The sequence below is a fragment of the Anastrepha obliqua genome, chromosome 5 (assembly GCF_027943255.1).
Source record: "Anastrepha obliqua isolate idAnaObli1 chromosome 5, idAnaObli1_1.0, whole genome shotgun sequence".
In the NCBI taxonomy this organism is placed as follows: domain Eukaryota; kingdom Metazoa; phylum Arthropoda; class Insecta; order Diptera; family Tephritidae; genus Anastrepha; species Anastrepha obliqua.
Window position 1 is genome coordinate 54,193,177 of NC_072896.1, and position 27,072 is coordinate 54,220,248.

A 27,072-nucleotide genomic window follows, 5' to 3' on the forward strand; every position below is an offset into this window, starting at 1 on the left:
AATGAATTTAGTTAATTACAAATAATTTTTCAAATGTAAACAATTTTTGTATCTTTATGAGTTGCATTTATAATAAAATCTTAGTTAAACCCTAAACAATTTTTTCTTATTGTGACGCAAGTTCCCATGGAATCACTTGGCAGCTTCGTTAGAGGGTCATTTAAAACTTCGTTAGAGAGAATCACTGATGATTCGAAATATTTCCTCAAGAATATCAAAAATTACAATTCCTGTTTCCAGACGACCTCATTCCGTGCTAACATTATATCGGAGTATCTTATGCCAACTCTCTACTTTTTCAGGCACATATACCTTTAATTTGTCCAAATCTAGTCCATCCGGAACAATTGAAGGTACGCTGCCAAGTCTCTGCTGGAGTAAGTTATTACAAAAAATCTTATATGGCAGTCATTTATAACCGCAAAAACGCATAAAAAAGGCATCTAACAAAACAAAAACGAATAGTACCCAAATATCAGCTAAGGGAGAAGTGAGAGAGAGCAATAGGAATGAGCGTAATAGCGATAGCGCACATGAACAATTTCGGTAATGTGCTATTACTTCGACAACAGATATCAATGGTTTTTTTTTTTTACTTTTGTTCTTACAAGCAGTAACGACACGTAGCTAAGAGCAGAGCAAAACAGTATCTAACGCATTTTTCCCTACCTGCTGTACTACTCCTTTCCTCAAGTAGAGAGCATTAGCGAGAGCAGAACAATATTTTCGTTTCGACGAAATAGTAACTGCACACACTGTGTCTAAACACCTATTCACAATGACGAAAGTACGAGGAAAATACGATTTCCCAATTCCGGAACACAATTCGGATTGCTGGAGAAAATTTGCCCCTTTAATAGGACAGGCCTGGTGGAGGTGTTGTCTGAGGGACACATCCCAGACCCAATTAGCACAAAAGATGGGACGGGTGCATTTTGATAGGACAGGCCTGAAAATAAGGACAGAAATAACGCTGTTCCATAACCCCAAATATAAGTCAAAAACCTATTTTTTACAATTTTGCTTAAAAATCCCTTAGGAAACAATTATGACCTCAGATTTCAGTTCAGCACATTGAAAATCTTTCGAAAAGTATACTCTGGCATCTGTAAAATATTAGTTTGGGGGAAAAGAAATCCATTATTTTTATGTAACATTTTTGCTCAAATGGTTTACAAATATTTCATGGTGGATCTTTAGCTTCTGGTCGTTGCTACGATTACTAAAATGCCGATTAACTTCTATTATTTCTGTGATTTTATCGGCAATTTCAATTATCAAATAAAGATTGTAAAATGTACCGAATTTTCTCTTTGTTGACTTCCATTAGGAACACCCTGTAACTCACAACTGAATGGAACAAACAATAAAAAACAATTATTTTAGTGTGAAATGTTTGCTCGATACTTTGCGAGATATCGATAACTACAGACATCTACCGAGAAAATAATGTTTTATGCTAATATTTTTGCTTCATTTTGTAGGTACGTGTCTTTCTTATACGTCTCAAATAAGAAAAATAGCTGTTAGTATCTGAAAATTTTATATGAGAATACTTATCCACTGCTTTATAAATTTAATACGAGTATTTCCTCTATATATTTAATTCAACTAGAAGAGCTGTCGGCTCAGCTGTTACAAAGTATTGATTGAAGCGGGGATTTTTTAATGAATTTATCAGCTGTTCCCAAATCAAATAAATTACACTTGAAAAGAGGAATAAATTACACCTTCCGATATATTTTTGTGCCCAGTGGCGGCTTAAAAATGCATACTTTGATCGTCGCATATAAAGTCTAACGCCACTTATTTAATGAGAAATGCGGAATAGCCTATGATCTGCCCCTTTTTAAAACATATGCTTATTTTTTTTTATTTTTATAAATGTGGTTGAATCTGTAAGACTCAGTTTGTTATAGCACATAAACACACTTTAAATTACAAAATTAAAAATCAAATTCTTAAATCTAACGCAAAGCAAAAAATGATGATAAACTTAAATCGAAATATGTACATAGTTAATGTTAAAACAAAAATTAAAACTTAAAATTAAATCATAAACATTAACAGCCATTCAATTTGGTTTAGTACAAAACCAAATAAAAACACAAAAAAAGAAGAATGGATAACAGAAAATTTAAATTGCAATCATAGCCGTCATAAAGATATTAAATTATTATGTATGTATTACCTTTTTGTAGTTGCTTATACTAATGGCAGTCTTAACAGTGTCAAGAATGGAATTCTGCAGCCTCACAGCATCAACGAAAAACAACCTTGATGAGGATAAATAGGACTAATTAGGGATAATCAGACTATGATGCCGTGTTGGTTTTATACTCTCATACATATACAGTCTGTCTAATGGAAGCGTGACCGGCAAAATTCAAACTTAGAGTTCCGTTTAAAAATAAATTAAATGTTGCTAAGCAGGCGTATCCTCTTGGCAATATGCGTTATGCAATTTGCTTATTTTGTGAGAAATTTAGACAGTCTACGTTTTTTTTTAACAAAAAGAGTTCCGTGTATGAAAAACGATTTAAAGCAGTGTTCCTCTGTACACACCGTAAAAGTCAAAAAATTTCATATTTGGAGAAGTCGAAGACGTTCATAAATAAGTGGGTGCAATGGAATATATACTCGTATATATTATATATATTTGGCGCGTACATTTGTGGTGTGCGTCTTGATGTTGCTCCGAACGGCAGATATTTTTTATGAGGAGCTTTTTTTCATGGCAGAAATACACTCGGAGGTTTGCCATTGCCTGCCGAGGGGCGTCCGCTATTAGTTGGTGTTTCACCGAGATTCGAACCTAAGTTCTCTCTGCGAATTCCGAATGGTAGTCACTTACCAACCCATTCGGCTACGGCGGGTGCAATGGAATACCGATGTTAAAAACGTTGAGGACTTCCTCGGACGACAAAGTCGAACTTATTGTTACGTGAAGCTGAATCAGTTTTAAGGAAACGAGTTGTTACTGTATCCAAAGACACGATTCGAAGGCGTTTACATGCAGAAAGCCTAAAAATTCCGGAGCAAATTGAAAAAAAAACCGCTACCTTCACTATCACACATTAAAAAAAGACTTGGCAAATTCAGAACGGAAGAACGGGCAAACATAATATCCACGGAAGAATCTTCCTTTTGGTCGAATAGTTGCATACGTCAATCCTGGTGTACTGCTGAACCGACAACTTCAACGAAATGCTAAGCAGCCAGTTAAGGTTCGTTGATGTTGTAGCAGCATAAACATTCCTCATGCATATACGGGGAATGCTGCCGAAGTGACGGTTCTTAGTCGGATATAAATTCAGGTCGTTCCGGTTACGTAGAACCAACTGTCATGGGAAAGTCTTTGAGGCTGCTTCTCCGGAAAATGATTTGGTTTTTTATTTGTGTTTACCGCCAATTCGAATGCAGTTCTGATGAATGAAATTTAGGAAAAAACAATATTTCCATCAGCAGCGAAGGTGTAGGAAAAACTAGCCAACCGTGGATTTTACAAGACGGTTACGAACTCTATTATCGAAGCCGAAGGTGTGGGGAGTGGAAACAGGAAAATGGGATTTAAATGTTGGATTAGTCTTCACAACAGCCTGATACCAAACGTATTGAAAATGTTTGGGTAAGCAAAAACTTAAAGGAAAACAAATATGGACGGCCAAGCAATTATAAAGGCAAATTGGGCTGATTCGGAGTCGATTACCTCCACAACTTGTACAGAAATTAAGTTACAGCCAATATAGCTAATGGTGGTGTCTGTACATTTGATGGAATATAACACATGGGCTGAAAAGTCCCAGACCTAACACATAGCTGCCACTAGTTTTATTGCGTTCACCTCTTTTTCAGTTCATACTAACCTTAAAAAGACAGTTTGTAAGAAACGAATTTTCAAGTTATGGCGGTTATGCTTCCATTAGACAGACTGTAATTTAAAGCTTGAAATTTTGTACAAAATTTAGAAAAATTAGAAAAAAATTGTTAACAATTTTTCTACTTTTTAAACAGAATCCTTAAAAAACTTCTAAGTATTAATTTTTTTATAGACGATTCAATTGTAGTAAGTGTATGTATGAAGTCGCGTTGATTTTTTAAACATTTTTGTTTTGTGTTTGTTTTTTGCATACCAAGTTGAGAATTTTCTTCCATAGAAAACAAATGTTCGAAAGTCTTTTCATTATAATTTCCAACTTTTAGGCAGAATTTTTTGAAAAATTCTGGATTGCAGCTTCGTAAGACGTTTCGAATTATCTGCCATATAAACAAATTTCAATTATATAAAAAAATTATCAAAAGTCAAAGCGACTTTAAACTTGCACAATAGTACTTGTATACCAAAATAAATGGGCAAAAACTGCAAACCAGAATTTATCTAAAAATTCTCAGGAAATATATATAAGTATATATTTTTTTAGTTTTGTTTTAAAGGTTTGACATTTTTAGTTATATGATTTTTATATAGTAGTTCTTTGTGTTTAGGAAAATACAAAAAAATGTAATTAAAAAAATAAATAAATATTTAAAACTTGGCAATATGCCATGCTGCTATTATTTTGAACGCCACTGTGCGTAAATGTATATAGTGGACGGTCGCGTGTTAGCCAGGAATTGTACAAATTTTTCTTCTTCATCAAAGATATGAAGTCGTAATCAACAACCAGGTTTGGTTTTAGTTTGTACTGTTAATCCAGAAATCTGCGAACAAATATTTATTTATAAAATATTAAAAAGTGTATATGTATATGAGTACGTGTGTGTCCATACATACATATACGTGCATATGTTTGAAAGTGTTTGCTTATCTTCAATTTTCCTCTTTCAACTTATTTTTGAGTGGCAAAGTTAATTATATTTTTATACCAGATATATAAAATCTGCTGTGAGAACTAAATGTGCATGTATGAGTGTAGCATCGAATGGGCTAAACAAATTATTACATATATACATACATGAATCGTAATAATTATGTTGTGCACGCAACTGTTGCAAATGCATGCTGAGCATCCCGGTTCAGTGTTCGCCGCTTTCTCATGATCAAAGAAATTGGTTTCATTTTGAATCCCGTTAATTCATAGAATTTATAATAAATTTGAGATAATTTATAGTCCGAATTTAATATATGAAAAAAAAATTTTTTTAAATTATAGTATCCGTGTAAATCCAGCTCCAAAGGTCTCTGGAGGCAATCTCTCAAGGGAGAACTGAACAATCTTTCCTAGTAGTTAGGAGTGGATCGAGGGGAAAATCTGCATCGAAGTTGGCACCTCTGTTGTTGTTGTTGTATATTTGTGGAATGCTGCTGAAGTGACAGTCCTTCGCCGAATATAATTCCGGGTCGTCCCGGTTACGTAGAACCGACTGTCTTAGGAACCCTGGGACCCCTGTCTTCACTGACGGGTCCAAGATGGAATCTAAATCAGCCCATTTATCTTTTTCCCCAAAGATTGCCAAATACCGCTAGTGTTTTCCAGGCAGAAATCTTTGCGGTCCTCCAGACATGCAAAATGCTTGGGGAACGTGGGAGCGGAGGGAGATTTTCCGATAGTCAAACCGCGATCAAGGCTCTGAAGACGCAATGGTGCAGATTCACTTCACAGCACTTCTCTGATTTGGGTTCTAGGGCATAGGAATATAGAGGGGAAGGAAATGGCTGATGAACTTGCCAGGAAGGCGACTGAATTGGTCTCAGAGACCTCCTACCCGGTCATCGGCATCGCCCTGACTGCAGATAAAGGGGAATTACACACCTTATTTCGCAGGAAAGCGCAGAAAAGATGAAGCTCAATTTCTTGCTTTGCTTTTCCGAAAACCCTCAGAGAAGGAGACTATTGACCACTTCTCTCACCGTATTTTTCTAGTTGTTCCTAATCCCATAAATATATGTAATATATATAAATATTTATTTATTCCTTCTGATTCATAGTGAGGCATAGGGTCACAAGGCTATATGAAGGGCCGTTATTCCAGCGGACCAACATTTGTCTTCGATTTCTGAGTTAATTGGAGCTTATAAGCGAATAAGCCCAATTATTTTAGCAGACTTCTTTTTACTGATTTAATTTTTTTGTATTTGGAACCACGACTGTCCGTTCTGTGTTCTTGGAAACGATTCGGATTTATAGCTGGCCAAAGACTATCACTTCAGCAGCATTCTTCCAAGATTTATAGGGAATGTTTATTGTTGCTACAACGACAACAACTACAGCAGTATTCTCTTCAGGTTTGTGCGGGTAATCTTGAGTTTGTGAGATTGGCGGCAACTTGATGTTCTCAGGTTTATGCGTTCACTATCGACAGCAGCAGCAATATTCTTAGTTGTTCGGGCTGTACGAACATGAGTGTAGATTGTGTTATCAATTCACTTGCCTTTTGCCTCACTTTATTTATAAATTTACGTTTACAAGGCGCGGTTGGTGCATTATCTCGATCGAAATTTATTTTTAAAATCGGACAGCACACCATTCACTTGTAAATAAGTTTTCATTATATTGAAACGTTTTTAAGTGATCCATTTAACCACGCAGGGATATGAGACCGAGCCTCTGCCACTTTTATGACCGCGGAATAGCTGTGAGTATCAATATGTGATTCAAGAAGAAGTTGCTGGTTTGCCCTCAATTGCACACTCCGTTTAAAGAATATATTTTTGAATAAAATCTGCCTATATTACACAACAGAAAGGTTTGAAAACACGATTGCGAATTCATTTTTAATTTTTTTTTCTTTTATATACCAAAGCTCTTGAATAGCTGAAGTAAGTAACTAAGCTAAATGTAGAAGTATGGAATTAACTTAAAATATTCAATAAGAACTTGAATTTCTTGCAATTGCAATGATCTCGGCTTACCACTCTTATTATATGTAAGATGTGACATTCCACAAACGTACAAATATGTAGTCCCTATGCAATGTTTTTGTAGTAATTTAAAATAAGATACCTTAATTACCAATTTACCAATTTAACGTTCCAAAAATATCTTGTTTTAGGATTTTAACAGTTAAATTATTCATTTAAATATAAGATACATCAAAAGAACAAACTGAAAATTTAACATTTTCTAATATATGTACAAGGCGGCGCAAAATTAATCACCCTATCGGAAGATTTCTAATTTTCGCACATGTACGAGTCAAACACATTTGATGCTTGTAAACTATACAGCTTCAGTATACTAACGACAAGTAATGAAGCGCGTAACATCGTGTTCCATAGGTAGGTAGGTGAAATGGTTGAAGTGCCAGTCTGGCACTCCTCAAGTACCACTGAAGCGTCGTTTTGATACCATTATGAGACCTCCAACAGGCAGATATCTACAGCCAGCCAGAACTGTTGATATAATGGGGAAGATTGATGGAATTTAGGTTGGAGCACAGGCCCAGGCTGTCGGAAAAGCTTGCGCCCAGTGGCCTTCATCGTCTAGCTGCCAAATCCGGACATTTACAGAGAGCAGTCTCCTTCTCTGAAAGGTCCCCGCAGCTTCTGCAATGGGGGTTAAATGGTAACCCTAGCTTTTCCGCGTGTCTGCCGATCGTCCAGTGACCGGAAAACACAGCTACGAGTTTGGAAATTAAATGGCGAGGAGTCCAAAAGACTTGACTGTCGTAGAAAATGTTAATATCTCATTGCCACGTTCCCTAAGCATTTTGCATGCCTGCAGGCCTTCAAGCATTCTGCTTGAAAAACACTAGCAGTATTCGACAGTTTAAAGGAGATAGATAAATTGACTGCTTTAGAGAAAACACCTCCTCCGACTCCCGATTCCATCTTGGAACCGTTAGTGAAGACAGGTGCAAGCTACGTTTCCACGACAGGCGGTTCTACGTTACCGAAACGACCCGGACTTATATCCGGCCAAGGACTGTCACTCCAGCAGCATTTCCCGTATGTAAGTATGGGGAATGTTTATGCTGCTAAAACAACAACAACAACAGGTGCAAGCTTCGGTGCAGATTTTCTCCTCGATCCAATCCTGCCTATTTGGAAATATTGCCCTAGCACGACCCTCAAACTCTAGTTTGCGGATAGAGAGATCTTTTTCGAAGTTCGGAGAAATACGGTGTTAACTGCCCGAAAATGCTACCATGTCTTTTGAGAGATTGTCTCCAGAGGCCAATCTCCTTTGGCCTGATTGCACTTTGAGCTGCGATGAAAATAACGTAAAAGTCGATGGAAAGTAAGTGCAAAACGACATTCAGGGCAGCACTGAGGCAAGTTTTACATGCTCCGGTGATGCCAATGCATGCAGTCCTTTGGACCCTCCCCGGTTTAGTGATATTATAGCCCTCCGAAGAGCTTCCCACCAAACCAAGCATCCATACGTCAAAATTGACAAAACCACTGCGTAGTACATCCACAGCACGACCTGTGGCTTGAGTCCCCATTTTTTACCGAACATAGATTTGCAGGAGTGGAAGGCTATATTGGCCTTCTTTACCCAATTTTCAATGTGTAGCTTCCAATGGAGCTTGGAGTCAAGTATCGCTCCAAGATACCTAACTTCCGATGAAAGCGGGAGAACGTGGTTGATTAATGTGGGAAGTCGAAAGGGTGCAGGTTTATATTTTCTGGTAAAAAGTTTTCCATAACCTAAAACTATTATTTTTATTAAAGAGTCATTCGAAAAGAAAATTGGATGATTAATTTTGCGCCACCTCGATATCGATTGACACTTGTGGCCGATTTTTTGACAAAAATTTCATTTCAACTGCCAACCTTTTAGCAGCAATTCGAATTTCTCTTGAAAATACATATGCAGATAAGAGAAAAAGGCAGAAGTAATTCAAAAAGTTTGCAAAAGTGCAAAGCGTCCTAAAAGGTAACTCCATGCAAAGCTAAAAGATGGTCGACAAAAAAAAAAACAAACAACCAACAAAACCAAAACAAACCAACAAAAGAGCCTCTGAACAAACAGAAAAGCGTGCACCCGAGATGTGGTTTAATCAATTGATTACGAACCCACTAGCACAGCGCCGGGGGCAACTTTAACCCGTTGTATGTCTAGGCTCGGTACAGGATGTTAAATAGGAACAGGACAAAGAAAACGTTTTGACTTATAACTCGAAGCCCATGCACTGGAAGAAACTAACTTTCCCGAGAGCCAAAATCAATGTTCAATGAAATGATGCACGTTTTTTTCGTTGTTCGATATGGAATTGTGATTTTCAAGACATGGCTGCTCCATCACGACGACAAGCCAGCTTCTTTCGTATTGTCTATCACAATGTGAATGTTTCTAATCAATTAGTGAAACCCAGCGATAGATAGTCTTCTTTATTCGTCGTGCAACCGTGCATTAAAGGAAGAAAAATTGTCTGCGTTGCAGTTATGCCATAAAGATGCACCCGAAAAATTAAAAGAGAAGCTCCGCCAAACAGCATTAAAAGTATAAACGTCCTCGAATCGTGCCCTTGGATACATTAACACTACTTTTCCTTAAAACTGTTTCATCTTCACACAACCATAATTTCGGTTTTGTCACAAATAAATCAATGATTTTCTGATTTTGCTTTGGAGAGGTATTTTTATTGTGCCTTCCGGGGAAGTCATCGAGGACTAAACTTCGGCATACCGTGGCACCATTTATTTATGAACGTCTTTGACTTCTTCAAATATTTTGCTGGATATTTTTGGACTTTTATGGTGTGCACATAGGAAAACTGATTCAAATCGTTTTTCATTCGCGGAGCTGATTTTGTAAAAAGACCTTACGCTTTCTAAATTTCTTAGAAAACTAACAAATTGCACAATGCTTATTGCAAAAAAGATACATCTATTTAGCAGCATTTAAATTTTTTTATAACGAAACTTATAAGTTTGAATTTTGTCGGTCACGCTTCCATTAGACAGACTGTATATTGTGAAAGAGAAAGCGGCGTAAGTCTTGAAGGAAGAAGACTTTCTATACTGTTTCTAACAAAGCAAAACTCGCGAGCAGCTTTGAGGAATAGAGGCGAGGTGTATATTGAAGCTGATTCCAGGCTCTTTTCAGCTAAAGTACATACAGAGCATACCGTTATATTGGGTGATGTAAGAAGTTCTGAAAGTTTTCCGCTGGATCTATGTATACATTGCATACTGCATACGGTGGTTTAAAGGTGACATTATACTTCTTTACCTAGTTCCAAAATGGTGGTAAGAAAGAGAAAATTTGATACATTCTTCAGTACCACTAAACTCAAAGTGAAAAAATTGAGTGCTGTTTCGTACGGTAGCGAATGCAACAGCAACAGGGATTCTAACAATTCCGTTCTGATGGATCAATCGTCGAAAATGTTGATACAATCATGGAAATTTTCTCGTCGGACCGGCATGGGAATGGACTGCACTTCCATTACCTTCGGAGAAGATTAGTCAGAACTGATTTGGAACTATTTGCATAGGAGTAATATGGAGTAGGAGCATAGAAGTAATAACTATGTTAATTTCATCAACAAAATAAAACTAAAAAATATTAATATAAAAACTGTTTACGTCAACTAATATCTATCTTTTTTCTATAACTGACTGAAAATGGTAAAGTGCTTTACAAAAATTATACCGCACTAAGGAAATTTAGCGAATTATGCACTAGCCACCGCTGCGCTGAGCAGCCAAATCAATAAAACCAACTAATTTGCTTTGCGTGCATTTACGTAAATTCCTTTGAATTCAAAATTTGCTTTTGCGGTTACATCCATGCGCTTCCAATGAAGTCCACTAAGACGATATTGGCGCTGTATTTGCTCATACATTTTTATATGAAGATTTGGAGTGTCAATCAAACCACTCCCCGAATAGTAAAATCCATGAAAATCTACTGAAGCTGTTTCAAAATACCTGGATCTGATGCATACATTTTTAATAAAAAGACCGATCACAGATCTTTTAGTGAAAACAGAAAATTGAATATCGCTTCACCTGCGAAGTCGAGAAACCAAAAGATGTTGGAAATTCTATTGACATTCGGCTGAGTGCATTGCAGTAGCTGAATTAGTGCATCGCAGTAGCTGGGTGCCATTACCGCAAAAATTTAAAGCTCCAAACTTGAAGTTATGCTAAAAATGGTTTGATGAATTTCCTTAGCTGGCTTGCTCAGAATTGCATCACGCCGCATTTGCGTGTTCCATATATAGAATTTGCTACAAGCGGTGGCAGTGGTTCGCAAACTAGTTAAAGACTTGGAAGATAGTTAAGGACTTGCTTGACTTTGGAAAAATATAAAAATAATTTTTTTTTTTATTTTATTTTAGGGTAGTTCTTAAAACTATGTTAATACTGAACTGACTACCAACATATTTGACTGTCGTATTTATACTTATACCTCATCTTACTGTTTTAGGTACACGACTTGTATATTCGTTTTTTTGTTTTCTGTTTAGGAAGAACATCTTTTGTTTTTCTTAAGGGGGGAAGCTGGTCTAGAGCGCAAAAAATGGGCATATTTTATGAATTTATTTTGACTCAACAAAGGAATCAATCGAAAATCTGTGAAATAGGTTTAATAATATAGCTTTCATGGTACAAATACAAAATTTTTCGTCTGAATTAATTTCAAAATGGCCGCTGTCCAGCAGTTCTCCTAAGGCGCCTTTTTTTCTAGTGGGTCCATTGCCGAAGACGTAAACTCCTTAATTTTTGTCCTGGATCAAAAAATAAAATTTTTTTAGTTTCTATATAACAACAGAAAGAGACGTACGTAGGATTTTTTCGATATTTTGTTTTTTCGCGAAATGGTGCACGTTTGAACAAGAAGTTACAATTTTCACTATAAGGAACGACATAAAATTGTTGATTAAAAAAAAAACTATGTAATATAAATAAAAAATCCTACGTACGTCTCCGGAGAAAGGTATTTCGAATGTATTGTCAAAATTTCGTAAGAATCGGTAAAGATTTGTTCGAGTTATGTCTTCGGCCAGTTTAAAAAAAGTGATTTCGAGAAAAACGCGTTTAAAGTTGTAAATAGCGTTCGGGGCATACCTGCGAGGCACTGCCGTCGAATGAAAAATTTGGGCATTTAGACATTTTTGCTGGCATCCCTCATTTGGTATATTATTTCTAAGACCCTAAAGCACCTTTTAAGACAAAAAAAAATTTTTCGATTTTTTCAAAATTCTAGACCAGCTTCCCCCCTTAAAATATGTTTGGATTCAGCCCTGCATGATTATACTATTTTTATTTATTATTTGTGAATGAAATCATTCCTTAACTAACTTTGCGCCAATTGGGACAAACAAAGCTCGACAATCGAAGAAATAGAAAGAAAGATAGTAAACTTATCATGCAGGTTTTGTTTTTCAATTTTATTTTTAAAGGTTTTTTTTTTAATTGTTATATTTAATTGTGAGATCTTTTTTTGCTTTATTGGGAAAAGTGAACCTTCTGGTAAATTGTGGAATATAAATTGGCGATATCACGAAGTTAAATTAATGAAACAATTACCAACTCCACTACGACTAGAAAAATTTGCTATCTTGTTTGCTGCCGCAACAAGACGGCGGAAAAAATTAAATAACAATAAAACAAAAAATTAACCCAGATATATATCTAATCTGCAGGGTTCAGATTGCAGGTACTTTTCCAAATGGGGTTTTTCACAGGTCACGCGTGACTACTGCCAAACTAAATACATACTTTTTTTCAGTATTCATTGACATTTCATCATGGAAAGAGGATGGGTGTGCAGACACATGACTTCTGCAGAAGTTGTCTGAATGAGGAAGAGGAAAAGACGATACCGCACCTTTTGTGCCACTGTCCTGCTCTATCCAGACGTAGACTTACCATTTTAGGTAGACAAGTCTTTAATGAATTGGAAGATTCTGTTCAAAAGTACACACTGGTTTTAGGAGAGATAAGGATAAGTTACACATATGGTATCATAAGGGGCTTTGAGCCTGAGTGAGACCCACAGTAGGCAATCGCTTCCACCTAACCTAACCTATTCTGTTATAAAATAATAGATTCAATGATAGGGTTGATTTAATAAATAAATAAGTAAATAATTGGCGCTTACACCCTTTTTGAGTATTTGGCTGACCTCCTCCTCCTATTTGTGGCGAGCGTCTTTCCCCATAAATAGAGGGACCTACATTTTTAAGACGACTCCGAATAGCAAATGGGTTTTTATGAGGATCTTTTTCATGGCATCAATACTCTCGGAGGTTTGTCGGTTGCCTGTCGACGGGCGATCGCCATTAAAAAATCGTTTTCTATCATGTGATGTTTCATGCACGGAGACGCATTCGGCTAGGGCGGCCGCCGTTGATTATTCAGCACAAAAAACATACCGAAATGTTAATGAATTTACCAATAAATCTCACAAATTAGAATTTTTTCTTTATTTATTGCGAATGTTTTGTCAATATTTTATACTACCATGATAAAAATACATAGCAAAATTTTCGATATTTTTCTACGTTTTTTTTGTACCCCTAAAAGGCTATTTCTCTTGCACAAAATATGACCGCTCAATTTATTAGTCGTATGAAAAATTAAAAAAATGTGTGCTTATCCCGTATCACATTTCAATTTTCTTATAAGACTTATAAAACAACATAAAAACTAAATAAAATGTCTTGCTATTCCACATCACATCACAATTTTCTTATAGGACTTATGAAACTACCTAAAATTTAAGTATATTGGAATATCTAGCTATCCCAGCCTGATGCGAAAATCGAATGACTCTCTTGAAAATCACATTTGAAAGTATGCATATTAATAATTATCTTGGTTGATATATAATATAATATAATAATATTTTCCTTCTATATTTTTTTATCTTAATTTTACTTGCCTTTCGCCTGTTATCTCTATTACACACCGAAAGAGCTGGAATTCGAGTTCACGAATTGAATAATTCATACAGAACCCATACTTTACGTGCACACATTTACTCGCATACATATACCCTATGCAGAGAGATAACTGCAGAAGAATCAACAGAGTTTTTTGTTTTTTTAATTTTATCAATGCTCTCAAAGTAAAATCAATCTGTGTGTATACCTGAAGAATCTACAGCAACGGCAAATTTCAAGTCTCTATACCAAATTTGTATTTCAGCGTGAAGTCCCAACCCTCAGCACAAACCTATACATTATACGAGCACTTCGTTGCCGTCGTCTTCGTCGTTCTTATATATTATATATATAGTATACCTATATAATGCTCCACATCGCGTTTATGTATATACATACATTACGCAATATTTGTGCGCTGCACGCTTCGCTTTGCCATCTTCTTCAATTACTACATTAAAGTTTGTTTGAAAAGTTTTACTTTGCAGCTTGTTCAATTTCAATAGTCGTTCGTTGGTGTTTTTTGTTTTCGTGCTCATGTTTTTTCTTTGTTCTGTCGTTTTCATTTTGTTTTTCGTACTTGGCTGCTCATCTAACTCCATTCATTTATACGTTCATAGCTTCTACCACAGCTCACATAGTTTTCACATGGGATTACGTCTTTTCACACCATAAACCTGAATAATACCTTTTTTTTAATTTTATATTTTATGTATATATGTGTATGTACATATTATACATATATAAATATGTAAAAGTACGTCGTATATACCATAATAATTATTCCCAATAAAGTGTGAATTGAACTAACCCAACCAAAACCAACCCAAAGTCAACGTACAAAAAAAGAAAAAACAAACCAAGTATACCATATTGTAATGATTTTGCTGAAAATGCATGTAAGTAAAAGGCAAAAGCTTTTCATAGTTTCCACAGATTTAGTTCGTCGAATAATTTTGCTTTGAAACCAAGTGGGATTATTCAGCTATATGTACAGATACATCTATTGGGTACACATACCACATAGAAACATAATATTCTGCAGATACCTACACAAATATCCAACCTTTTACATACCGTACTACTTATATATATAGTTGGTATGTTTGCATGTACGGTCGGTCTGTGTATAGAGCGTTTTGCTTATAGCGACTTATAGTCGTCCAAGTGCACTCTACATCCGTGGGTGTGTGTTTGTGTCTGTTTAATGGCACTTTTCAAAGTATCTGCATTTGTATGGGTACGCTGTTGTATAGGTGGCTGGTTTTATAGATTGGTTGGTTTGTTAGCTCGCTAGCTGGCTGGCTGTTTGGTTGCCTGGATAGCTGGTTTTATAAATCAGTGGCGTCCCCCAATTTCACGTCCACTTCGTCCCTCGCATGCATACTCTGGTTCGTTGGTCGTGCACGTAAATTGTCGTTTCATCGTCGTTCTATAGTTGGTTGTCGACACAGTCGTTCGTATTTATCTGCTATTACAATCAACTTTTACGTCGACCAACCCAACTGGATTTGCTTCAGCAAAGTATTTTATTTCTATACGTAGCTGTACACAATTTGTGCCTATAAGTACGTTTAGTTTGCGTGTCCGCTATTGCCTGCTGCTTCGTACGGATGCTTGGATAGCTCTGTGCTCTGTGCTCTGAACTTTGTACAATGCCGCTCCACACTTTCCATACATAGTAAGTAGTTCACAGAGATACCTATATGCACTAGTATACTAACTATACCATGTGATTGCATTATACTTACTTATATATGATATAGTATCTCGTTGGCCCTACAATACATTTTTGCCATACTCTTTGCCAATTCCAAATGGAACAATAAATAATAATTATTATCATATTAAAATGTCCATGCTTGTAATAAAATGGCAAATTTTCACATTTCTCTTCCTCCGGCCATCCAACAGTTCAACTGGCCTCTACTTGCCCTCACAGAGATATTTTACGAAACCGTATCCAACACATACAAACATGTATACATACATAAAAGCATGATGCAGCAATTATAGTAATTTTCAAAAAACAAAAAAAAAGAAGCAAAATAAAGAAAATCCATCTAAATTGATTATTTATTCGTTAGCTGCTCTTGGGCAATCATTTAGCTTGGCATAGACTGTACTTTTGCAGTCTTGTTTGCAGTAACGCCAGTGTCGTTCAATTTTATATCCAACCACCTAACCAACCATCCAATCGATCCATCTGTTTTCGGTATTGTAGCTGGGTATTTTTATTTATTGCTTTTGTTGAATTTGCTTTTTATGTTTGGTTAGTTACACTTGGCTGAAGCATTTTGGGTCGGATGTCTGTTTTGTTTTCGGTTTTTGGTTGGTTGCTTGTACGGGCACATTTCCATTCTTCGTGTGGATTTTATAATGCAGATAAGGCAACGCCTCTCCAACTTGTATTTTATGTATCCATGAAATATGTAACTGTTCTGAAGCAGTGTGCCACAATGTCACGTAGAGGCGCATACATAAGAATAGAAATTGGGAAAAAACCAAAACGAAAAAATAATTCCATCATCATCAGTAGCATGTTAGCTCACATTCAGGGTTGCCAACTCCAGTTTAGCTTTTACCTGTATAAAACAATCGCCCATTTTCATTTCAAATACTTACGAGAGGATTAACAAAAGTTCGTTTAGTTGGCAATACTAAATAAATTTCTGTCATACTTACAAGAGATGTCTTAGTAGGCACTACTAAATAAATGTTTGACAAATTAAAAAAAATTCAATTATTTGTTATATAAGTTTCGTTCCAACGATCTTCGGACAAAAAACGTGTAGAAATGTCAAATAGGAAAATAACTCTCACAAGAGAGAAAGAGAGAGAGAGTAACGGGAGAGCAACCGAGAATAAGTGCGAAAGTGCAAATTATTAGTTCGGGGCAAAAGACATCCATTATTTTTGCGTAAAATTGTTGCGGAAATGCTTTAATGGTTTTTGTGGTCGATCTTTAGTTCCTGAAGACTGCTAAAGTGCAGGTAAACTTCAATTATTTCTGTGATTTTATCGACATTTCAACTTTGTCGACATTTTCTTTAACATCAAAAATACCTGAACGGAATTGATGAAACAAAAAATGCACGTAATTAGCTGTTACACCATAAACACCATTCACAATTTCAGCGGCTTGGCTTGCATTTTCGCCTTTTCGACTTTATCAAAGAAAAACTGTAAAATCTACCGAAATTTCACTTTGTTAACCTCCATTGTTAACACCCTGTAACTCACAACTGAATGGAACAGACAAAAAACAATAAAAAAATTTTTTTAGTGTGAAATGTCACCTGGACAACGAGCGTAAACTTTAAATTGTTTGATCGCTACTTTACGAAATATCGATTACTACAGCCATCTACCGAAAAAACAATGTATTTATATTTTCACATTGCCCCATTTTTCATTATTTATAGGTCAAGTTTTATGCAAAACAATACTTTTACTTCGCATAAGAAAATTGACGTCTTAATAAGAATGCAAACAATGAAATAAAGTCGTGTACTAAAGTTGATTCTAGGTATTGTCATTGTATTGATAAGTATAGCGCGTCATACAGGTGATATACAATAATATTTAATCCTTCCGCATTTGCTATGTTACAAATAACATTGGCATCGCATATATCCATTGTCGCTTAAAAATAAAATTTATAAACTTTAAATGATTTAGAGAAGCCATACACTGCATTTGCCTGGTGTTTATCATTGCAGTCCAGCAGCGATTAGACCTTAGAGGCATATGTAAACAAAATACATATTTTTGACATTTGTCTATCAAGGCGAATAAATCAGCTGTTCCGCTGATATCACCTTGTATAGATTCACTAAACACATTGTTCGCTCTACGATTACGAGTGGCGAGTTACCCAGTTTACACGAAACGTTCGTATTTCACTTTGGCAGCTCTGCTTCTTGCTATTGTTCTCGTTCTTTGCTTTTTATTTTCAGCATTTGTTGGGATTAGTTCGTTTTGTCTATTCAGAAAAAAATGTAAGTTATAAGCAAATATTTTACTTTATAGATATAAAGAAAATTATCTTGGTTTATTCTTTCTAACTTCCAGTGTTTGGAACAAAAGCGAGCAAATTGAAGTAGTAGTCATACTTATGATTATAGAAGAACCCCCGAATCATTTTGAAGTTGTTTTTAAAAATATGTTCTTCACCCTGCTGGAAATTTACCAGAAGGATAGAGTTCGTTCCTTAAAAATATATGAATTATTCTATAATGGTAATGGTAATGGGTTAGACTAAGGTCTTTATGCACTAATTATGCACAGTTGGTGATTAAGTGTTCCATAGACTCTTTAATTATTCTATAAAAATATACGCAAGCACATATAATTTTTGTAAATATGGTATTTACTTTTTCCTAGTTAATCTTATTGCCGAAGAAAGTACTTAAATTACAGTGTCCGATTCTATTTTAATTTTTACGTACATATTTCAAGAGTGAATTATGAATGACGTTATCGTAGAAACATATTGAAAGAATATGGGCTTTTTTATAAGCACTACAACCTCGAAATTTTTAATATTGTTTCTTGATGTTCTTTCCTTAACCCTTTCGCCGACAATAGTTTTTGGTTTGACGTTTCGGTGGTTCACTTGCTATATTTTCGGATATAATGAAGATAATCGCTTCGGGATTGCAACAAAAATGATTGAAATCAATAGTTGAATTAACTTTTGGACTTTATATATACATTTTAGTTTTGCGGATATAGCCGCCCCCTCCTATTTTTAATGCAAACTTGATAACATAAGGCAGACCGGGAAGTCCCGTCTTTGTAGCTGCGGGACTAGCAGGTTTGTCATATTTGTTGCAGTAGTTAATGACGGGGAATGTCGGCCTGTCCCTGCACCCGCGAAATCGTTACATCAATGATGGCATCATCTTTGGTTTTGGAATCCTCTGCTAGGAGTTTGTATATGTCAATATTCGGTTCGCTCTGTCCCATACTGCGTAAAATGTTAACGTTTTCGGAGTCTTTAAGAATACTGGAATAAAAAATAAAAATTGTAAACAAGCAATATTTCGACCGCCGCAACCGAATACTACTACTATTCGGAATTCAGAGAGAACGTCGATTCGAATCTCGGTGAAAAACCAAATTGAAGAAAAAGTTATTTCTAATAGCGGTCGCACCTCGGCAGGCAAAGGCGCAAAGACGCACGTTACAAATAGGAGGAGGAGCCTGGCCAAACACCCAAACAGATGTACGCTCCAATTAAAAAAAAAAAGCAAGCAAATATATTTACATTTATCTTCCAACATTGACTCATATTTTCCGAATCTTTATATGTAACATAATTATTTTGCTAAAAACTTATAAAAGCATAAAAAAATTGATTCAAAGACGTTCCTTCAGCAGTCGGTTTTATGTTACTGGAATGACCCGGTTTTATATCTGGCCGAGGACTGTCAGTCAGGAGCAGCATTCCTCGTGTACATTTGTATGGAAACAACAAAATTTACTCCCTCTGGAATGCGCATAGTACTAGGATATTTCATTACCACGGATACAAGGACAAACAAATTACACACTGAAGCAAAGTTTATATACTTAAGTGCGATGACTATCACAACAGAAAATTTATTATTTACAGTTTTCGATGTAACATCTCTATTTATTGAGAACCCAGTTACAGTACCGCCGGATTGGACTACTCTATTTTTAGGCTCACCTTTCGACAAAGTAATCAAGACGCGCATGCCGTCAAGAAGAGAGTACAAGCACCAAGATCATGGAGAACGGCGGGAATTAAATTTCTATACAGATGGTTCCAAGCTAGACGATAGGGTTAGCTATGGAGTATTTTCGAAGAAATTAGGACTGGAACAATCCGTTCGACTACCAGACTACTGCAGCGTCTATCAGGCAGAAGTGGCTACGAATCTAATCTCGTATAGCTAGACGGCCATTAAATCAAAGAATGCGGCTATACTAAGATCAAAGATTGCACAGGAATGTCGAGCAGCTCTAAATGGTATTAGTGTCGTATTCAATGTCAGCCTTATTTGGATTCCGGGGTACAGAGATGTTGATGGAAATTGTAAAACCGATGAGGTAGCCAGAAAACTGCTTAGCCTTTCAAGAGAGGTTAAGATAATAATCGGCCATTGGCTACTGTAGAAGTTGTAAGATGAGGAAGAGGAAAACACAGTTGAGCACTTCTTTTGCAATTGTCCAGCCTTAGCTAAAATCAGAGCAGGTTGTCTAGGTAAATATTTTTTCCATTCTCTTACGGAATTCTCCGATGTGGGGATTGACCCAATTCTGCGCTTCATAAAAGCCACAAAATGGTTTCATGAAGAAAAACAAATAAGGTTCCCGTGTCGTTAAGTGGTATTACAACGGACCTGTAAGGTCTAAGTAAGTTGGTTGTACAGACCGACTACCACCATAACCTAACCTAACCTAGCAGTGCCGCCAAAGATGTTATGTTACAAGATTTGGACATCCGAAGCAAGTTATGACAGTAACTTTGGCTGCTACGCCATATGGACTTCACAGTACAATTCTGTCCGCTAATTTTACTCATTTTGCCGCATTCAATAATTACAGCTCTTGTGCGACCTCGCTACTCAGCCGATTAGCTGCCGCAATATTGCAGAATCTATTGCCCACCGAACGTGTTGGTTGGACCAATAATTTCGTTTCATTTGAACTTAATTTAATGCTAAAACCATTAAATAAACAATAATAAACTAGAAAGTAGTTCTTATTAAATAAAACCAAACTTTTTTTCTTACATTTCAACTCCGCAGTGAAAGCTTCTATATCACGATTGATTAGCTAGTGAAGAGCATCAGATTGTCAATTGAGAGACGCGTGACGTTGGCATTGCTGCAGAAATCTTGTATGACCAACACAATCTCTGTTTTCGCCGCCCTCTGTTGTAAACAAACTGCTGTCATCTCACTTATTTCGTCCGCAAATCAGCTGATTCCTTCAAATTCGCTGAGAGCCGATTAGCGGTACGTGGTTGGCCATATCTTTGCTTTCTGTGATCCCGAATACCCATAGTAATAGTAAAGAGTGCTAATAGCACTCCTCGCAGGGCTTTTTGCGATTCCAAAATAGACATTTTGTGGAGAACGAATCGTGTGAAAGTTGTTGATGAACGCGTATCTCTGGGGTCAACAATTAAAAAATAAAATACCAGATTGACACAGGGTGTTTCCTCAAAACTGAACTGGCATTTGCATCATCTACACACAAATAGATTATCACGAAGGGTTATTCAAATTTTAACCAACGCCCAAGGAGAGCATACTATTTCATGTCACATGCTGCCTTCAGTCTAATCACACTTCATGGCTATATCGTTAGATGACTTCGAAGACAACACCTGCCTGATCACACCAATCTCGCTAAAGCTTACTAAGGTACCTACAGCAAAACTATTTCAAACGACAATAAAACCTGAAGCTTTATTATTATATTTAACTTAACCATTTTATGTGGGCCAACTTCTAAGTATCCGGATTTTGGACAGGACATCAAACCCAAACCGAACCCTACATACAAACCGTTCCCACGACAGTCGTGTGTACTTCACATAAAACAATTGACATTTGTTAATTTTTTATAATTAAAAAACTACTCGTTTCTAAGTGGCATATGAAGTTTTATAAACTTTTATTGACTTATGTCCAAATGGTTTTACCTTTTGCTTCTTTCTATCCAACGAATTGTATAATGTTTTCAACGCAGCATCATTGCCAATACGTTCAATATGGCGAAGCTAATAGAGCATTTACTTGTGGCGAAAAATTATTCAACCAATTTTGTTTAAAAGAAAATCATTATAGTGATAGAAGTCTTTATTTTGATCTTTAGGCGCGCCATTGCTTGTTTGTTTGTGCACTGCAGCTGTCTAGTTCACAAGTGTCAAATATGATTGACGTACGACGCCATTTGCAAAAATTATAAATTTTTCGATAGGGTGATTAATATTACGCCACCTTGTAAATGCTTTTTACCCATTTTGATATTCAAGTATCGATTATATTTTGTGAGAACCTAGTATTTTAGTTGTTGTAGCATGCTGCTGAAGTGACAGCCCTTGGCCGGATATAAATTCGGGTCGTTCTGGTTACGTAGAAGCGACTGTCGTGGGAACGCATTACTTTAGTCGTCACTCTCTGCTTCCGCGGAAAGAGCTATAGATCTCGGTGGTCTGTAGACTTTCTCATCTTGGCTTGAAAGAGTATTCGTGAAATAAAAATACGGATTTGATGAAAGATTTGTAGATTGACCTAAATTGTATGCCTTGGCTAAATTTATTATTCAAGTGATTTCCAAGCTGACTTTTTTTTGGTGATATTTATGCTCTTTCCTAAAGCTAAATTATGCATGCACAAGGACGTTAAGCTAAACGATTTTGCCGCATTTGAAGACTTGGCGATGCTGACGGTCCCAACGGGTTCAATATCGTACTTTGCTGCAAATAAAATCTTATCGTTCTGTATTCAATTATGAATCCTAATGCGTTAAATATTTCATAAAAATTTCCCTTATATGGTAGGTGGGCATGGTGATAAACCGAAAAAGCAAGGGTTGTCATCACTCTCTGAATGCATTTCTGCTCACCACAAATTGGAAGATACGCTCACCCATACCTGTTAAAGGGTGTATCCGCTAATTATATTTGCATGCCTACACCACGTGTCTGAATTAGCTTAACTATGCACACATGTCTCTATCCCAAACTTCTGCGCAGTACCATAATATAGCAGTGCATTTTATTCGCCTCCACTATTTAGCTGTCTAGTTATCTAGTTGTTCCAAATTCGCATATGCTGGTACTGGTGATCTCCGTCAGAGAGACGGGTAGGTATTTAGTTTACAGAGAGAGAGAGGGAGAGTGAGCCAAGAAAGAGAAGTGAGGGATGTGAACATATTACCCTTTGTTATGATATTATTCATTCCGTTTCATTAGCAGGGGTGGCTTATGGTTGTTTATACAAAAATCGTGTGCCCGGCTGGAAGAATGTTTTTGGAAGTCTTACTCAGTATACGAAATATTTCATAAGTCGGTTGTGCGAATGAGGCGAAGAAAGCGGTAAGGAAACAGTCAACTTCCTGTTAACATTTGCATAACTACAGGTGAGAGAAATAATAACACAATTCCCGCAAATAGGAAACCATTGCGTACAAATTCCGGACCAAAGGTCAATTACCCACATACGCCGTCAACTAGAAAAATAATTAACATAGCCTAATTTCCAAGGTGGCGCAAAATTAATCACCGTATCGGAAGATTTATAATTTGACCACATTTGGCGCTTGTGAGCTCGACAGCTGCAATATACAAAGAGATAGGCAATGCAGCGCGTAAAGGCCAAAATAAAAATCACACAAAATATTTTTTTTTTTTTAGTGAAAAAGTTGTTTAAAAACAAAACTGAACGGGCTCAAAGATAAAGGATGTCTCCACTTTTACAAGAAAAGCCTGTTTTTGCAAAAAATGAAACTTCCGGAGAGGCGTTGGGTCGAGCTTCTTCGAATAATAGTATTTCTAGTCGCATTTGATTTGTATTGGTTACGTGATTTTTAGAATATTTTTACGAAAACTACCTCAGAAAAAATTTCGTCGTTCAGAATTTATTCGAGTTTTTCAACATGTTCGTGTGTTATGGTTACAGGGATTATTGGACAAAGAAAATTGGAATCTGTTCCATTGGCACGCCTTTCAATATGCCACTTTACATACTGGAACAATTCACAGCGCTTGGAATAATTTTGCTTCGTGCACATTCGTTGCATAGGTTGTGTTGACGAGCCGGATTTACTCGCGCTCATTGATTTTATCGTGGTTGTTTACCTACAAAAAAGACCGACGACAAAACAATACGTAAAAACTGTCATGCCAATATTTTGATCTGAAATTTCTTATAGATATGAATTTATGTATCGTCGCCGCATGTGGTTGACAATCTGGTATTTCAGTTATACTGGTTGTTTGTTTTCATTTCATGCTTCATTAACGTTTCCTGCTTTAATTTTAAATTTGCGAACTTATCTTCACTACTTTATTAAAATGTATTCCGTGTTTTGAATAAAATTCATCAGTACAGTTCTACAGCACTACTTATGTAGAATGCACAAGCACATAATATACATACATACATATTTCGTGCTATCTGCGTGAGTGTACATTCACCTTTTTCAAATATTCTATGGATAACAACTGACAGCCCTTATAAGTTCGAACAGAAAACTCGCTTATGATTCTGAATGAAAATATTATTTCTTCCTTTTATGAGAGTGGAGGGATTGTTTCTTTGTGTCGTCTGTGTACCAACCAGCGTCCATATGTACATGGTGTATGTATTTCTGTCGGTGAATATCTGCTGGCATTTTATAAGGTATTGAAGTAACAAAATTTCTGTTGATTAATGACTTTGCTTCCACATTTATACTCGCTTTACCTCGTACAACACTTAGATTGTATGGCAATATCTTAGCCTCTCTTTCCTTTGTAGGTATGCATGTATGTGTGCATGCATTTTATACATACATATATATAGTATTTGTATTCGATTGTATATCTACTCGCTCTAAATGTGTATTTTACTTTCGACTTGCCTTCGGCAAGTTGTTACGAATTCACGAATGATTCTTATTTCGAGTGTTTTCTATTTTCCATCTTTCACAGCCGAACCAACAGATGATGCGTATAATAAAGTTAGTACGGTCGATGAAGCCATAGCTACAGGAAGTACAAATATGCATCCTAACGCTGGTTACATGAATTTTCCTAAACATCTACAACCATATCCTCAGCACCAACAGCAACAGCAACATCAACAACAGCAACAACAACAACAGAAACAACAACTGCAGCAGCAACAACAACACCAACAGCAGCAACCGCAACAGCAAATGCTATCGCACGATGCTATGGCTGAAGCCGGCTTGTTAACGGCAAAACTTGAACCGCAAATAAACATCAAAGAAGAGATGCCTGAAGCTTCGCAAAATAAGGTGAGAGAGAAACTACGTTACGACCTTAAAGATATGAAACATTTTTTTTAAGTTAAACATATCCAATATATGCATGTACGCATTTTTTCGCCTTTGATTTTACGTTATCTTAATCTATTTAATACATTTTTTTTTCTATTTCTTTTGTAATTTTGATTATTTCTATTTTATTTATGTATTTTTTAATTCAAAGTATTTTCGATTGTTTTTTTCGTTCTATTTTATGTTTTTATTTGTATGTATAATTAAAATTTGTTTGTTCATATATTTTTAATCAATTCAAAGTATTTTCGATCATTTTTTTGTTCTATATTATTTGATACATATTTTTATTTGTGAGATCGTTTTTGTATTTTATTCTTTATTTTTTTTAATTGTTTTTTAATTTTTTTAATGTTTTTTATTGTTTTGAATTTTGTTTTTATTTTTATTTTATGTATATATGCACTATATATATATAAGCAGTATATAAGCATATATACTTATTTTTTTGAATTTATTTTTTATTTGATTTCATTAAATCACAAATGCTTTGTTTTATTTCACTTAATACAAATACAATACTAAATACAAATGTAATTACAATTTGTTTGTTTATGTATTTTTTAATTAATTTAGAGTTTTATCGATAATTTTTTTCGTTCTATATTATTTAATTTTATTTAATGCCTTTTATTTGTATATTCGTTCTTCTATTTTATTTATGTTCATTAGGGCTTCTTGTATTTTTTATTTTATTTCATTTCATTTAATAGTATTCCACATAAAGGGTTTTCCAATAATAGGTGTTATTTTCAATAGCCCGCTATTTCGGTAGGTGTCACTTTTGAAGTTTTCATTTTTTGATATTTGCCAAGTAGAAACTACGCCATTAATAAAAATGGAACGATACACGCTTAAACAACGCATTGAAACTATTAAAATTCACTATAAAAATGGTGAAAATTTGGCAGAGACGGTTCGTAAAACTCGAACATTTTTGGGTCATCGTGAAGAACCTTGTGGGACCACAATACAGAAATTGGTGAACAAATTCGAGCTGTGGGAACAAGTTAGTGATGTGAAGAATAAAACCCGTGCACGTCGCTTAAGAACAGCCAAAAATATTGCTGTTGTAGCCGAAAGTGTTGAAGAAAACCCAGGTTTGTCCATTCCTCGTCGTTCTTTCGAATTAGGCATTCCACAAACGTCATTACACCGTATTTTGTATAAAGATTTGCTGATTGGGTCATTGAAATGCTTGAAAATTATCCGGAGCTCCATCGAAAAATCATCTTGAGTGATGAGGCCCATTTCCACCTCGGTGGCTTCGTCAACAAGCAAAATTGTCGGATCTGCGGCTCAGAAAATCCAAGAGAAAGCCTCTGTATCCTCAACGTGTGACTGTTTGGTGCGGTTTATTGTCCGGCGGAGTCATTGGACTTTACTTTTTCGAAAATGAAGCTGGACTAACAGTTACGGTGAATGGAGAGATGATTAACGATTTTTTATGGTCGAAATCAGATGGTATTGATCTGGACAACGTTTAATTTCAACAAGACGGCGCTACGTGCTATACACGCAACGAAACCATTATTTTAATATTAAAATAACACCTCTTATTGGAAAACCCTTTATTTAATTGAAATTTTCGTTTTTGTATTTTATTTCTTATTTATATTGATTGAATTTTTTTTATCCGATGTTGTTTAATCACAAATGTTTTGTTTTATTTCATTTAATATGTTAATATTCTATACATTTAATTTTTTGTTGATGTATATTTAATAAATTCAAAGTAGTTTCGATAATTTTTTTCGTTCTATAATATTTAATGATATTTGTATGAATACTAGGTACGTTTGATTTTTTATTATATTTGTTGGTTATTTTGGCTTTTTCCTATTTATCATATTGTTTTATTTCATTTAGTAATACATATTTAATTCAATTTTTTGTTTTATATATTTATATTTTTTTAATTTCATTTAAAATATTTTCGATGATTTTTTTCACGTTGCCTTTTTTTACGTTGTCTTATTTAATACTTATTATTATTATTATTTTTTTCATTTTATATTATTTCGTTTTTGTATTTTATTTTGTGGTTATTTTGGCTTTTTTCTATTTCTCATTTTATTGTATTTTATTTAACAATACTCTGCTTATTTAATCTAAATTTTTTATATATATTTTTTTATTAATTTTTAATTATTTTTAATTTATTGTAGTTCAAAACATTTCGATCATTTTTTTCTCGTTCTATTTTTTTTATGATATTTTCACTTATTTCTATTTCTA

General features: G+C 35.4%; 1 protein-coding gene across 2 annotated transcripts in view; it reads left to right on the forward strand.

Moving 5' to 3' along the window:
• LOC129249365 (uncharacterized) overlaps nt 1-27,072 on the forward strand; it is a 62,115-nt gene that overhangs the window by 7,717 nt on the left and 27,326 nt on the right. For both annotated transcript variants that reach the window (XM_054889153.1, XM_054889154.1), the window contains exon 2: nt 24,464-24,792. In XM_054889153.1, coding sequence (XP_054745128.1) covers nt 24,464-24,792 — 329 coding nt within the window. The remainder of the gene's footprint in view (nt 1-24,463; nt 24,793-27,072) is intronic.